General features: G+C 42.6%; 1 protein-coding gene across 1 annotated transcript; it reads right to left on the bottom strand.

Moving 5' to 3' along the window:
* Positions 1 to 222: 222 nt before the first annotated feature.
* ABRACL (ABRA C-terminal like) lies at positions 223 to 12,292 on the bottom strand. Its single transcript, XM_030853329.3, has 3 exons — positions 12,126 to 12,292; positions 7,112 to 7,178; positions 223 to 812 (listed from the first exon to the last, which is right to left on the bottom strand). The coding sequence occupies exons 2-3, from the start codon at positions 7,170 to 7,172 to the stop codon at positions 628 to 630; spliced, it is 246 nt and encodes an 81-aa protein (XP_030709189.1). The 5' UTR covers positions 7,173 to 7,178; positions 12,126 to 12,292; the 3' UTR covers positions 223 to 627.
* Between the last annotated feature and the right edge of the window lie 2,535 nt (positions 12,293 to 14,827).

Genomic DNA, 14,827 nt, shown 5'->3' with positions numbered 1-14,827 from the left:
CGTCCCCTATCCCAGTGGCAAGCACAATATAGGCATCAAAATTAATATTTTTTGTAGGGCCAAATCTTAACACTAACCATCCCTACTTTTTAAATTCTGTAGTTTTAAGAGAATTTTTCTTCAGATCAAGATAACTTTTACTGCAGTTACCTAATCTTGATGCAAAAACTCGATTCTGAGAGATACATAAATCTCAAATGACAAAATAAGGCAATAAGGCAATTTGAAGAGAGTTACATGTTTTTATTACATAAACATTACATTCATTGTGGGAGCTGGTCTTCAAGTTTGCTTCTTGATTTCATAGAATGTCAAATATCTGTAGAAATTATCTAAGAATGATTTATGAAACAAACACTCTTGCATCCCTACCAAAAAAAGCCTCATTGTCTACATTTTCCAGCCAGATTCCTGAGAAAAAATAATAGGTTTTATTTATTTTACAGTGTAATACATAAATTTACTTTCAAGATATAAAAAAGGACAGGCTTCTAAAATGAGTCTCCTTTTGTTTATAAAGTTCTATAAAAATACATTAAGTTATGCTAATACGTTTGTCCTTTGATGTAATATTCCAGTTTACCAGAAACAAAAAAACCCACAATAAGCAAAGCTATGCAAGCCACATTAATCTTGCAGCAATATAATGTCCACATCATCATGAACACCTTGCAAAAGTAGCTCTCCTGGGTACGTAATCATCTTCCTTCTTTTTGCAGCTTTGAGAGTTCCTACCAGTGCTTCAAAGAGATTGGCACATTTGTCATCTCGGAAGAGGACCCCAAATTTCACACTTAATTTTCCATCAGCATCTAATTTGAGAAAACACAACGTTAGCCAATACAAAGTCTGTTTCTTGCCACCATGTGTGGCAGATACACATAACCTTTCATAAACATCTAACCGAAGGTTAACCAAGATTACAGTTTAGCAGTCAACAGTCAGAAATTCAGTGTAACCTCTTGCCAGATTCAAAATGTGATAGAATAAAAGCAATGTGTGGTACATCTCCTAGCTTCAGTGTCATCGGGGCAGAGAGTGGAAGAGAACTAAGAAACAGTAACAAAAAGTGAACGTGTGGGACTTCCCTGGAGGTCCAGTGGTTAAGATTCTGTGCTTCTACTGCAGGGGACACAGGTTCGATCCCTGGTCTCCCCAGCCGGGGAACTAAGATCCAGCATGCCACACGGTGTGGCAAAAAAAAAAGTGAATGTGTTACAGCACTGCAGTGGACAATTCCTCTCTGTCTAAATTTTGATTTTTTAATTGTTAGTTGTTGAATCGATAAAAATAACAAGTACAAGAGAAACCCCAGATCAGGAGCAGTGTTTCTCTAAGTGTGTTCTGAACATGCTCAGAATCCCCAGGGAAGGAGTGGTGACCTTAAAAATGAAGAAATCTTTATTTACCAGAATCCCTAGATTATCTAGTTTGAAGGCCAGTTTTTAGTATAGATGTTAAAAGTTAAGGTAAACACTAAAAAGAAGTGAGCTACCAAGTCATGAAAAACGTGGAGGAACCTTAAATATGTATTACTTAGTGAAAGAAAGCAACCTGAAAAAGCTACATGCTGTATGATTCCAACTATGGGATATTCTGGAAAAGGCAAAATTATGGAAAAAGAGAAAACTAAGTAAAAAGATCAATGGTTTTCAGTGGTTAGGATACGGGAGAGACGAACAGGCAGAGTACAGAGAATTTTTAAAGCAGTGAAGATACTCTATGATACTATAATGATGGAGACACGTCCTTACGCATTAGTCAACCCACAGAATGTACAATACCAAGAGTGAAATGTGATGTAAACCATGGACTCTGGGTGATAATAATATGTCGATGTAGAGTCATCAACTGTAACAAAGGTACCCCTCTGGTGGGGGATATTAATAATGGGGGAGACTATGTATGTGCGGGGGTCAGAGGGTATATGGAAAATCTCTATACCTTCCTCTCAATTTTATTGCAAATCTAAAACTGTTCTAAAAAAAAGTTTTTTTAAATTAAGGTAAACAAAAGGTGGATCTTTGGCTAAAAGTCAATCAACTGAAGTCTCAAAGGGTAATCTAGGACACCCTTCCAACTGTTGGCTGTATCCTTTGATCTACCAGGCTGAACCCTTGACCCAGTCCTATCCTACTTCACTGCTCCAAGTTCTTCCCTCCCAAAGCTGCGCCCCCTGTCAAGTAGATGGCCATCACAGTGAGAAGGGTTCTTGAGTTCCTGCACTCCCCTGCTAGAGCTTATAGCCTGCAGCTTAGTAAACTCCTACTGTGGGTGCAGCCCTGTGCTGGGCACTAGAGGCAGAGAGAAGGAAGTATAGAATCACTTTCTAGCTATCAAAGAAATGGCTTCCATTCCCACAAGGAAATAAACATACAGTAAAACAACAGCACAAAGCAGTATATGATTGGATGTCAAGAACAAGATGACTGGGCTAGAATGGGAAGGGAAGACTTCATGAAGGGCAGTACCTGTTCTGGACTTTAAAGGGAGTATAACACAGAGCTTTTTAAAAAAAAAACTTGACAGTCCTCAGTTGAAATCCTGGCCATCTGCTAGTTGTTTGGCCTTGAGAACTTTTATGTAAGCTCCCTAAGCCTCAGTTTCCTCATCTGTATAATGGGGATCTTAATACCTCCCACACTGTGAGGTTGGGGACACAGTTCTAAAGCACAAAGCACAGTGCCCAGCACATGCTAAGCACTTGATCGATGATCATTATTGGTTCAATTATTTTTTTATGGCTATAACACATTTTATTTATCCATTCATCAGTTAACTTTGGTTCAATTACGAATGAGAGAAATGGGGTATGTGCCATTAGGCACAGGTGAAACAATTAAGTGTCTAGGAGAACAGTGATTAGAGTGGCTAATTTACTCACTGCAAGTAAACCATCTAAGAGGAGAAGAAGGAAATAAGTTTGTAAAGGAAAAGAGAGAATGCTTGGCCTGGAAAGCAAAGATGCACCTGTTTGATTTCCCTTTTTTTTTTTTTTTTGGCCGCACCTCGTGGCTTAGCGGAATCTTAGTTCTCCGAGCAGGGATTGAACCTGCGCCCTCGGCAGGAAAGCCCAGCGTTCTAACCACTGGTCCACAGGGAATTCCTGCACCAGTTTGATTTCTTAACTTCTAGCTGCACAACCCTCTGTTTGCAATGAGAATCTTTCACTGATTACAGGAATCAGTGCAGCTGCTGGTAACCTGGCAGGTCCTTCAAGCAATCTGAGTTGAAGTTAGGAGGGTAAAAATACCCCTCACACAGCAAGAATACGGAAGAGCTGGGATTCATTCCCAGAGTCTGACTCCAGGGCACACACTCCCTTTTTTAAAAATAAATTTATTTATTTATTTTTGGCTGCATTGGGTCTTCGTGGCTGCGTGCAGGCTTTCTCTAGTTGCGGCGAGCGAGGGCTACTCTCCGTTGTGGTGCGCAGGCTTCTCATTGTGGTGGCTTCTCTTGTTGCGGAGCACGAGCTCTAGGCACTTGGGCTCAGTAGTTGTGGCTCACAGGCTCTAGAGTACAGGCTCAGTAGTTGTGGCACACGGGCTTAGTTGCTCCATGACATGTGGGATCTTCCCGCACCAGGGCTTGAACCCATGTCCTCTACATTGGCAGGTGGATTCTTAACCACTGCGCCACCAGGGAAGTCCCCCAGAACACACACTGTTAACCACTTCCCAATACACGTTTCCAGTTTATCTGTCTTTTCGATACCTAAAGAGGCCCACAAGGGCTGAGATGGAATTTTGTTTATTTTCCCATCTCCAGCACTTGAGCACAAAGGTAACACGCAAGAAATATTTGTTAAACAAAGGAGTTTAAATCTCCAAATAATCTTTATCCACTTAATTTTTTTCTACAGGATGAAAAATGAGAGACTTTAAAGAACTTTATTTTAAAAGAAACAGGTAAAACTAAATTCATCAATCTCCAACTTCGGCTAATACATCATATTTAGATTAGTCTAAATATGATTAATCTAAATCATAATTTACTTTAGTCAAAATTATTCCAGATACAACATAAATAACCATAACCTGTCAGTACATAACATATCTCCATAGATGATTTCCAACTTAAAAAGTCATCTATTACCAGGAACAGGTAAGTCAAGGAGGCCTAGTGAAGTTGCAATGTTCAAAATATTTTCATCTTTATAGAAGTTAGGATAATTACTTTGTAGTCATCTAGTTTGTAAAGCTGCTCATTTTGAAGTGCAGGTTCAGTTTGCCTCAGCAAATAATAACACTGTGCTAGGGATATAGAGGTTAGACTTTTAAATGCAATTGAATCTGACCAATAAACACTAAGCTGACATTGAGAAGGATCTAATAAGAAAACCTGACAAATCTCTGGAAATATATCTTTAATATCTTTAACAATCCAAACAATAGTACTACTCCCAAGAGTGACAGAGCTCAGGAGAAACTGAGAATGTAGAAATGAGGAACACAGGTAGGGGCATCACTATCGAAAATAAGACTCACTGAGGGACTTCCCTGGTGGCGCAGTGGTTAAGAATCTGCCTGTCAATTCAGGGGACATGGGTTCGATCCCTGGTCCGGGAAGATCCCACATGCCGTGGAGCAACTAAGCCCATGGGCCACAACTACTGAGCCTGTGCTCTAGAGCCCACAAGCCACAACTACTGAGCCCACGTGCTACAACTACTGAAGCCTGAGCACCTAGAGCGAAGGCAGACTGCCTCTGGAAGCTAGAAAAAAGGCTAGGAAACAGATTCTCTAGAGCTTCCAGAAAGGAATGCACCCTGCCAACGCCTTAATTTTAGCCCAGGTGACCTTTATCAGACCCTGCTGTGGTCTGAATGGCTGTGTTCTTCCAAAATTCACATGTGGAAATCCTAACCCCACAAGGTAATGATATTAGTAGATGGGGCCTTTGGGAGGTGCCAAAGTCATGGGGGGTGTAAGGGTGTAAAGTCATGAGTCATAAGGATTAATGTCTTATAAAAGAGGCTGCAAGATTTCATCAGCCATAAAAAAAAAGATGAAACCTTGCCATTTGTGACAACATGGACGCACCTTGAGGGTATTGTGCTAAGTGAAATAAGTCAGAGAAAGACAAATGCCATGTGATTTCACTCATATGTGGAATATAAAAAACAAACAAACAAAACCCCCAAAATAAATGAACAAACCAAACCAAACAGAAGAGCATGCTGTGTTGTATCACATGAAACTTACACAATCTTATAAACCAATGTTACCACAATGATAGATACATAGATAGATAGATAAAAAGGCTACAAAGAGATCCCTGGTCTCTTTCACCATGAGAAGATACAAGAAGTCTGAGACCTGGAAGAGGACTCCAAGCTGACCATGCTGGCACCCTGATCTTGGACCTCCAGCCTTCAGAACTATGAGCAATTAATTTCTGCTGTTTATAAGCCACCCAGTCCAGGGTATTTTGTTATAGCAGCCCAAACAGACTGAGACAGACTCCCAACCTACCTGACCATTAAGATATTAAATGTGGACAAAACTATAACTCAGAAAGATACATGCACCTCTATGATCATAGCAGCACTATTCACAATAGCCAAGACATGGAAGCAACCAAAATGTCTATCGACAGGTGAATGGATAAAGAAGATGTGGAACATATATACAATGGAATACTATTCGGCCATAAAAAAGAATGAGATAACACCATCTGCAGCAACATGGATGGACCTAGAGATTATCATACTAAGTGAAGTAAGTCAGAAAGAGAAAGACAAATACCATATGATAACACTTATATGTAGAATCTAAAATATGACACAAATGAACTTATTTACAAAACAGAAACAGACTCACAGACACAGAGAACAGACTTGTGGTTGCCAAGTGGGAGGGTATATTGGGGGAGGAATGGATTGGGAGTTTGGGGTTAGATGCAAACTATTGTATATAGAATGGGTAAACAACAAGGTCCTACTGTATAACACAGGGAACTATTTCAATATCCTGTGATAAACCATAATGGAAAAGAATATGAAAAAGAATATATACATATATATATATACATATATATATAACTGAATCACTTTGCTGTACAGAAGAAATTAATACAATGTTGTAAATCAACTACACTTCAATAAAACATATTTTTTTAAAAAGATATTAAATGTGTTGCTTCATGCACAAAGTTTGTAGTACTGTTACATCAGCAACAGAAAACTACAGGGGACATTTGATACTAATTAATGGCTTAATGGAATTTTCAAGGTACCTTTTGTTATTTCAAATGATTTGTGATTCATAAGTAGACAGAGCTAGAAGTAAGAAGAATCAAGCTATAATGACAAGCAACTCTTTCAAGGTACTTTTTAAAGTTGTTTTTCACTTATATGATGTAATTTTAAAACTTTGGATTCCATTATCCCAGTTGTTGCTGAATGTATCTACTGCTCTTACAATTTTCGAAATGCTCCCCAAACTCTCGTATGTCTGGTCTGAGATGCACGAAATACTTATAGCTACAAGCATAACAGCTGCTTTCATTACAACTTAGGAAAAGGACACCAATACTACCAATTTTACATGTCACAAATTTCACAATAGCTGCTTATATGCTGCTAGGGGGAAAGCTAACTCTAAAAGAAAACTACCTAAAGGATGGCTTCTTTTAGTTATATACACATAAACACCTGATTACACAACACTCAAAAACTTGGAGAAAATAAAGACAATTTATTAAAATTTCAATCCGAGTCCCTAGTCCTTTGGCAATTTGCAAAATGGTGGCAGGGTAATGCAGAAAAAAATGAATTTTAATAGTGTGCCAAATAAAAATGTGAACATGATTTAATTACAAGATTTCAATGCAGCTAGGTTACGGAAGCACAGCAATTATCTTTCCATTCAAAGGATAATGAAATATCTCAACCATTCTTTGTATAAGAAACACCATACCCCAGTGGCTCTGTGTCTCCAGAAATCACTTCAGGGCTAAGAGCAGTTATCACCTGAGGCTGACAGAAGAGCTGCCATTAACTGTGTCCCGAATCCCTAGGTGATCCCTTCATATGCCTCTAAAAGTTAGTCCTACCTGCTCTAACACAAACTCAGAAGAAATTCTGTATCCATGTTATGATACTTACTTCTTGAACCCAGACGATGAATTTCCTCCACTAAGAGGTTAACTTCATGATCCACATTCATTGCTGCCTGAGGGAGAAAAAAATAAATGTGTATTACTACAGTTTCTACATTCCATTAAACACACCTTGCAAAATCCAAGGGCCCTTTCTTTTGTTCATGTAGCATTTGTAACTATTAATTTACTGTGGCCCTCTTCCTAAAAATACTTGCATGATGTACCCGGCCTTAGAGTACCTCCATTTCCCCAATTTTATAACTGCCCCTCTGGGCTGACCCCACACAGTCTACCGGGCAGAATGAAGCCATCCTCCTTGCACCCACTATGAACTCTAAGCCCGTGCTCTGGGCACCAAAAATACAAAGGTGAGTGACACAGGACCTGCCCTCAGGGAACTCACCATCCAGACGCAGAGAGAGGCCTGGAATGAATAGCAATGTGACGAGAAAGCACTCTTTTAGTGGTGGGTCCAAGGCATTAAGGGAACACAAAGGAGGAAGCCAAAGTTTTTGTCACTGGGGAGGAGTGGCCAGTAGACAGTTGGGAAAGGATGTTCTAGGCACAGGGAAGAGTATATACAAAAGCACAGAAGCAAAAAAACAAAACAAAACCGCAGCACACTTGGAGCAGGCCCTAAGCTAGAAGCTGGTGGTACCAGGATAAACCAACACAATCCCTCCCCTCCGGGAGCCTGCAGTCCAGTAAGGAAGGCGGATCCAGGTGGATCCAAGGCAATTTTAATACCATGGGGTCATCGCAGTGATGACCTCTGGCTCCCTTCCCCCAGCAGTGCCCAGTGCAACCTGACTGTAATGGAGAGCCTGTGATGAAAACCATTCATCTTTGGATAAGGAGTTCAGAACTAACAGCGGCTATGAGAATCCCCTTGGCTCATGAGGTCCTCCACGGGCTGGGCCCACCATTCCACCATTCCAGCCACCTCAAATCTACCCCCCTTGAATCCAGGCTGCAGCTCCACAGGGCTTCTTTTTATTCCTCAAATACCCCTCACTCTCACACCTCCAGCCTTCACATATCCTGTTTCTTCTGCAACCCGGACTCTGGCTATTCCTCTTTCTTGGGGCTAATTTCCATACGTCCAGTCCCAGCTGAGATATAACTTCCTGCAGGAAGCCCTCCCTGAATCCCTGGGGTAGGAGAGCTCTCCCGCGTGTGTTCCCACAGCATGTGCGCCCTCTTCATTTCACTTGATTGGAATGACACTTCTCAGTTTTTATCACTAGACAGTGAGCTCCTCTATGCGGGGATCTGACCGTCATGCTCACTGCTGGACCACATCTGGCACCGAGAGCAGGAGTTCAATACATAACTGGTTTGCAGACTGGAAAATGAGCAAAGGCATGAGAAGGGATGGAACCAACCTGTGGGTGTTGTCACCATGGAGCTGCTGATTTATGTGAGGAACAGAGAGGAGCTCTAAGAGGGAGGAAGTGCACTCAGACAGAAAAGGTAAAGGGGCCTGGTAAACACCTACAGAAAGTGGGAGGAGACAAACAGAGCAAGAAACAGGAAAGTGCAGGTAGAGCTGGAGGAGAGAAACCCAACCTTGTTGGATCAAAGAAGTATAGAAGTAAAGGAGGAAGAATGAGTTTCTATAGGAAGGCAGTAATTTACAGTGAAAACAGCAACATGAGGGTTGGAAAGTACGAGCAGCTGGGCAAAAGGAATCATCAATTCAGTCTGTCTGCAAATCGTAAGTTTTCCAAATCAAATAAAAGAGTGGGATTGTGTGAATGGTTTACGTTGGGGTGATGATTTGGAAGAAACAACTTTATTCAGACAGATTGTAACTACTTCTCAGTAGCTTTGAAAAAACAAGAATGATATCTGTGTTTAAATGATATTGATCAAGACCCCAGATTTGCTATCAGCTAATAATAAAAGCACCACTACACTGCTACTCTTTTGTGTAAATCTTATAATTTAAGAAGCCTACATTGCAATAAAAGGCAACATCTTAGGTTAATGCATCTACATAAAACCGAATATCAAAAATTATAGTGTCCAAATGTGGGAACTTTGTGTTGGTGAAATTATAACATTATATTCAATTCAAGGTAGTTTAAGAGAGACACTAAAAAGCTAAAACATACCCAGAGGACACAACTGAAAGACATGCCATGAGAATAATGGTAAGAAAAAACCTGTTAGTGTCAGTGTGGTGGACAGCTGTTATATCTCCCTGCTCAGCACCCATTCCACCTTCTGGCACCAGCAGTCTAATATTTGTTTGGATACAGCCTTTCCTTCCTTACTCTAAACCCATGTATCTTGGGTAGAGCCTCACCCTGGACTCCAGGAGTGGTTCAAAGTCAGAATAATTGGTTTGGGACATAGGATAGGTGATCCCATCCTGAACAATGGGTTCAGCCCATGAATTTTGCCTGAACTACTAGTAAAAAGACACTTTCCTACTGGGTTTTAAGGTATAAGCTCACAGCCCCTGTATAAATGGCTACAATGTGAAAAGAGCCTGCCAGGAATAAAGCTGACACAAAGAAAACTCCAGCCACATAACAATGACTGAGTCTGTATATGACCTTGGACTTTCCAGTTACATGAACCAATCTTTCCTGGTTTGGCTTGGGCTGGTTTGCTTAAGTTTCTGTCACTTGCACTCTAAAGAATCTTCACTTTTAAAGTTAACCTAGAGAAGACCTGCTGCTATTTTTTTAAAAATTAAAGCTCCTTTTATGTACTTGTGTGAATAGTCTTATTTCGTGTTGCTCTGTTGGGTAGGATGGATAGATGGAACAGAAAGGCAGATTTGAAAGCCATATGAGACAAAATTTCTCTAACAATCGAAACGGTCTAACAGCGAGTAAAGTTTGCAGTAGTAGTATGGATCTGTGAGGGTTGATGAAGAAATCAGCCCACCTTGGACAAAATAGAAAGGGAAATGTCCAAGGGGATTATAGTCCTTTCCAATTCTCAGATGCTTTGATTTCCTCCCACCCTGAATATTTATCTCTTTAACATCGTTTTCCACTCCTTCCACCCCCCACCAGCCACACACTTCAGACCTAATTCTCCTTTAATAATGAGACTCAAAGAGGAAATCCCGCCTTTAAGGAGTGTGAATTGCTGGATCACATTAAGCAGATGTATGTTCATCCAATTTTAAGACAGGAAGACAACCAGAATTTCTTTGTAATTAATTACACCTGAGGCTCCTTATCTGCATTAATTCATGTAAACCTGAGAACCTTACAAAGTAATATTATTTATCCCCATTTTATGGATGATGAAACTGACTCCGAGGAGCTTCCCACAATTAAATGCCATTTCTACTGCATCATTCTGGCTCTTCTCCTTTTTTAAAAATTTTGTTTTATTTATTTTTTTGCTGGTTATTATGCCAACTGCACTAAATATAACAGTGGGTTGTATTTGTGTGAAATATTACATGCTGAGTGCTTACTAAGGCAGGCACTTACAAAGTAAGAAAGGCTCCCTGCACTGACCCTTCCGAGTGGGAACATAACAGGCTTAGAAACTATTGCTAGCATACATAATTTGGCATGGTTTACGTCTTTATTTGATTATTTATCGAGGACAAAGGAGTATAAAATACGCTGTTGCACAATCCTTGGAAGGCCCATGACATTTTATAAGGACAGAAGCCTGGGACTGGTGTTAAGCAGCGAGATCAAGAACAATGAGAAGCCATGGGCAGAGCAAGTCTAAGGGAAAGAAAGAGCCCCTCAGTGGGAGGCTCAGGAGAAGGCGATGGCAGATGCTAGTCGGGCCCTCTAATTGAGACAGAATCCAATTAGGCACTGTGCGTGGGAATCACAAAGAAAGCGGAATGTGGGAGCACTGGGCCATCTGGGCCATATGCTGAAATGCTCCACCATCAATATGCACTTAAGAATATATTTAAGGACTCTCACAGCTTTTTTCTTTGAGTGGTTGGTTCCTTTTTTGTTTTGTTTTGTTGGTTTGTTTTTTGGTTTTGGGGTTTTTTTTTAAGTTTGGAGGCAATACCTAAAAATTTTCTAATGTCAGGGAATAAGCCTACAGGAGTGGGGACATCTTGGAATCAGGAGCCACCTCTCCACCCTGGGGCTGGCCACTGTTTCCCTACCCTCCTTCACAATTCCTGACGAGCAGCTGGTGCGGGTCAAAGAATGACTGGGTTCCTTCCTGCCCCTCGCAGGCGCGCACACACTCCATATTTGGTCATACCTGCACCAAGTTTGGGAGCTGGCCCGGAAGGGGTCCCAAAACCCTGTCCCCAGCGGGCCATCACACGGTCACCACCGGTACCAGTGCAGAGCTGGGGAGCGCGGGGTTCGGCCCCCTGCTCCGGGGCGCACGGCTGGCTCCCGGGCGACCTCCCCAGGAAGAACCGCATTCCGGAAGCCTTTGTCTCCGAGAGTCTCGCGCCAGCGCCGCCTGCCCGCGCTCCCCGGCTGTCGGTGTGCCCCCGGCGCGCCCCGAGAGCGAGCGCCCAAACCGAGAGACGCAAACGGACCCAGCCCGGGGCTCCCGGAGTCGCTGGTGTCCCCTCACTACCACCCACGCCGCACACAGAATCGGGAGCGTACAGATCCGCACCCGCCGCCGGCGCCGCAGAGTCCACTGCCCTGAGGCCACCAGATTCCTCGGGGAAACCTGTTCCCTCACTCCCAGCCCGTCCCCGCTCAGCTCTGCGGAACTGGCTCCCCAAGCGCAAAGCGGACACGTTGCTCCGCGGTAAAAATCTTTAAACGCTGCGGATCTCCCTGCCCTGTCCGCCCCCGGGCGGCAAAACGTCACGTGAGCCGAGGGCGGAAGTCTGCTGCGGAGTTGGGGGGCGCAGGGGCGCGCCCACCCGGTCCCCCGCACCCGCTCAGCCCAAGGCCAGTTATACCCTCCAGGCGTCTTAGCCCCCTCCCGGTCCCGGCTCTCCACCCGCAGCCCACGATGCCCCCGGTTGCTTGGCCTCCACCGGCTACCCCCGTCCATCCTTCATACCTACCTGGCCACATCTTCCCAGGGCAATCACTCACCTCTCCGCCTCCTTTTCTTTTCCGAGAAAACTGGGGCTGCGTCGGTGCGGGCTGGTTATCTTCTTCAACGCACTGGGGAGGAAGAAGCTGAGGAAGGAAGTGACTGAGGCAGAAAAGAGAGGCTGGTGTGCAGGAGGAGGAAGGCTAGCGGGGGGAGGGGGGGAGAGTTTCGGTGCTCAGGAATGCGGCCGCCCACACTCCCAGGGACAAGCCTATGAGGAGGAAACTCAAGAGAGGAGATGCCCGAGACGGGGGCAGACTCCAGACAGGTGGCGGAGCGCTGGAGGCTTCTAGGAAAATGCGCCCAGAGCTTCGATTACCGCCGCCTTTCGCTCGGAGCCACGGGTCCTCAACCCCAGCATCTGATCCTGGTCGTTGACTTCCTGCCAGGATCTCTCTCCTAACTTAGGAAACAAAGCGTCCCCAGCGTGCTGAATGCTGAGGTCTCCTAGGAGGAACGTAAGCCAGGAGCAGGGGCCTTCAGAAAGCTACAGACGTGACAACAGGATGGTCAGTTTTGCAAAAGAAAATTCATGTTTGAAAACCAATTTGTTCTACTGCGAAGAAACTTTACTTGGACAAAGCTAATTATTGGTCCCGGTCAATATAGATTTCTTCCCCTCTTTATTATTTCCTACACGTAACCGCATAATTCAATCATTTTATTCATGCATCCTTTATTTTAGTAACTTGTTTTAATCAGTGTGTGTTTGTGTATGTGTGTGACATGTTTGCTGTACCTGGTGTCCCTTCAAAAAGGAAACCGAGACCCTTCTGAGAGAACTGACCCAAACTATTCTTAGGACAAAGGTTGCACAGATAACTGCCCCCAAATTTCTTCCCCCGCCCCGCCCCACCATAGCTGATTGGATTAAGAGTGGTCATGTGACCCAAGAGACACAGTCCATAAACTGGCCATCACCCTAAGAGGTGACCTGGAACAAACAATTCTCACCAAACCGTGAGGATCATTAGATAAGCCAATCGGATTCTCCCTTGGAAATGGAAAGGGGAGAATACAGAGAATGAGCTATCTGACAGGAAGGCTGAAGCTGAGAGGGCTTGAGGCAGAAGTAGAGAAAATGGGCCACCACAAAGCAAACACCGGAGTAAGCAAAAACCAAAGATGAAGTAGAAGGTGGATGGGGGTGGAAGTGGTAGAAGTGCCTCTATGGGAAGCTGAGACCCAGTGGTATATTAAGAACAACAAAGACCTGCTCCTCAGGAAGATATGAGTATCCAGGTCCCTAGGGCTGCACTGGATCCCGCCACTTCCCAAAGAGCGTTCTAGTTACCCTTTCACAATAAACACCTATGACTTTGGGTGTGACTTCGAATGAGTCTCTGTTCCCTACCACCAAAAGATTACTCTTCAACAAAGGTCTGATTGTCAAGGTTTCTCATGTTACATGAAGTTTAAGGTGATCCCACCATCCGTTTGAGGACTAATTTTTTCTCACTAAAAGAAAGCTGAGAGTATTTTATATCTTTCAAAGTCTACATAATGCAAAAATTATAATTCAAGAAACGATCATATTTAGCAATTCTCTAAGCAGGACCTGGCTACTTTGGTTTGTGGCAGTGACCACAATTCTTCATTCGGATAATATCCAGTGAAATGAATAATCAATTTGTAGTTGCACCACTTCTTTATAACTAGGTAGCGTTTCATAGTACTTTGCCAATGGGGAGAAAACAAAAGAGAGAGAGAGAGAGAGGGAGAAATCGATTACTTTTAGCAAGTAAAAGTCCCTGTTACTATAAAAATGGATTCACTCTTTTAAAATACTTTGTTTATACATGTTGCACTAAGCATAACATAAACTTCATGTAATCTACAAAGAATTACAATTCAAGAAAGTTGTTTAGAGTAAAAGAAATATCAAATTCTCGCCAAGTAATATTTTTCATACCTAATTCCTACTCTTTCAGTTTCCATGCAGATTTTTGCCATTATCTTTTCTTGTTCTTTTACCAATATTATCATCATGTAGCTAAGCGATGTGGAATTTTAACCTAAAAAACAGAAAATAAAGTTTAACAGTTAAGAAGTACTTATTAACTATCAAGCATGCACTGGCAACAATGTGCCCAAACTGGAGGGTACAAAGTAGCCTAAAGCATGATCTTTGTCAAAAAGAACTTTCAGCGATGTACATATAAAATTTTAATTTGTCAAAAAGAACTTTCAGGGCTTCCCTGGTGGCACAGTCGTTGAGAGTCCGCCTGCCGATGCAGGGGACATGGGTTCGGGCCCCGGTCCAGGAAGATCCCACATGCCGCGGAGCAGCTGGGCCCGTGAGCCATGGCTGCTGAGCCTGTGCGTCTGGAGCCTGTGCTCCGCAACGGGAGAGGCCACAACAGTGAGAGGCCTGAGTACCGCAAAAAAAAAAAAAAAAAAAAAAAAAAAAAGTGAAATTAATTTTAATAATATGGTTTTATATAATGTTTTCTTTAACCCGGTATATCTAAAATACTATCATTACAACTTGTAGTGAATATTTTAAAATTATTAATTAGATATTATAAACTTTGTTTTGGACTAAATCTTCAAAGTTATTGTGTATTTTACTCTTAGAGTGCATGTCAGATGCTCAATAACTTTATATGGTTAATGACTACTGTATTGGCTGGTGTAGTTACAGATAATTCCAGAATAGAGCATGACATATAGGCTAATAAATTCACTTAAGAAATTACAT

This window comes from Globicephala melas, chromosome 14, assembly GCF_963455315.2.
Source record: "Globicephala melas chromosome 14, mGloMel1.2, whole genome shotgun sequence".
NCBI classification, from domain to species: Eukaryota; Metazoa; Chordata; class Mammalia; order Artiodactyla; family Delphinidae; genus Globicephala; species Globicephala melas.
This window is presented reverse-complemented; position numbering and strand designations above follow the sequence as displayed.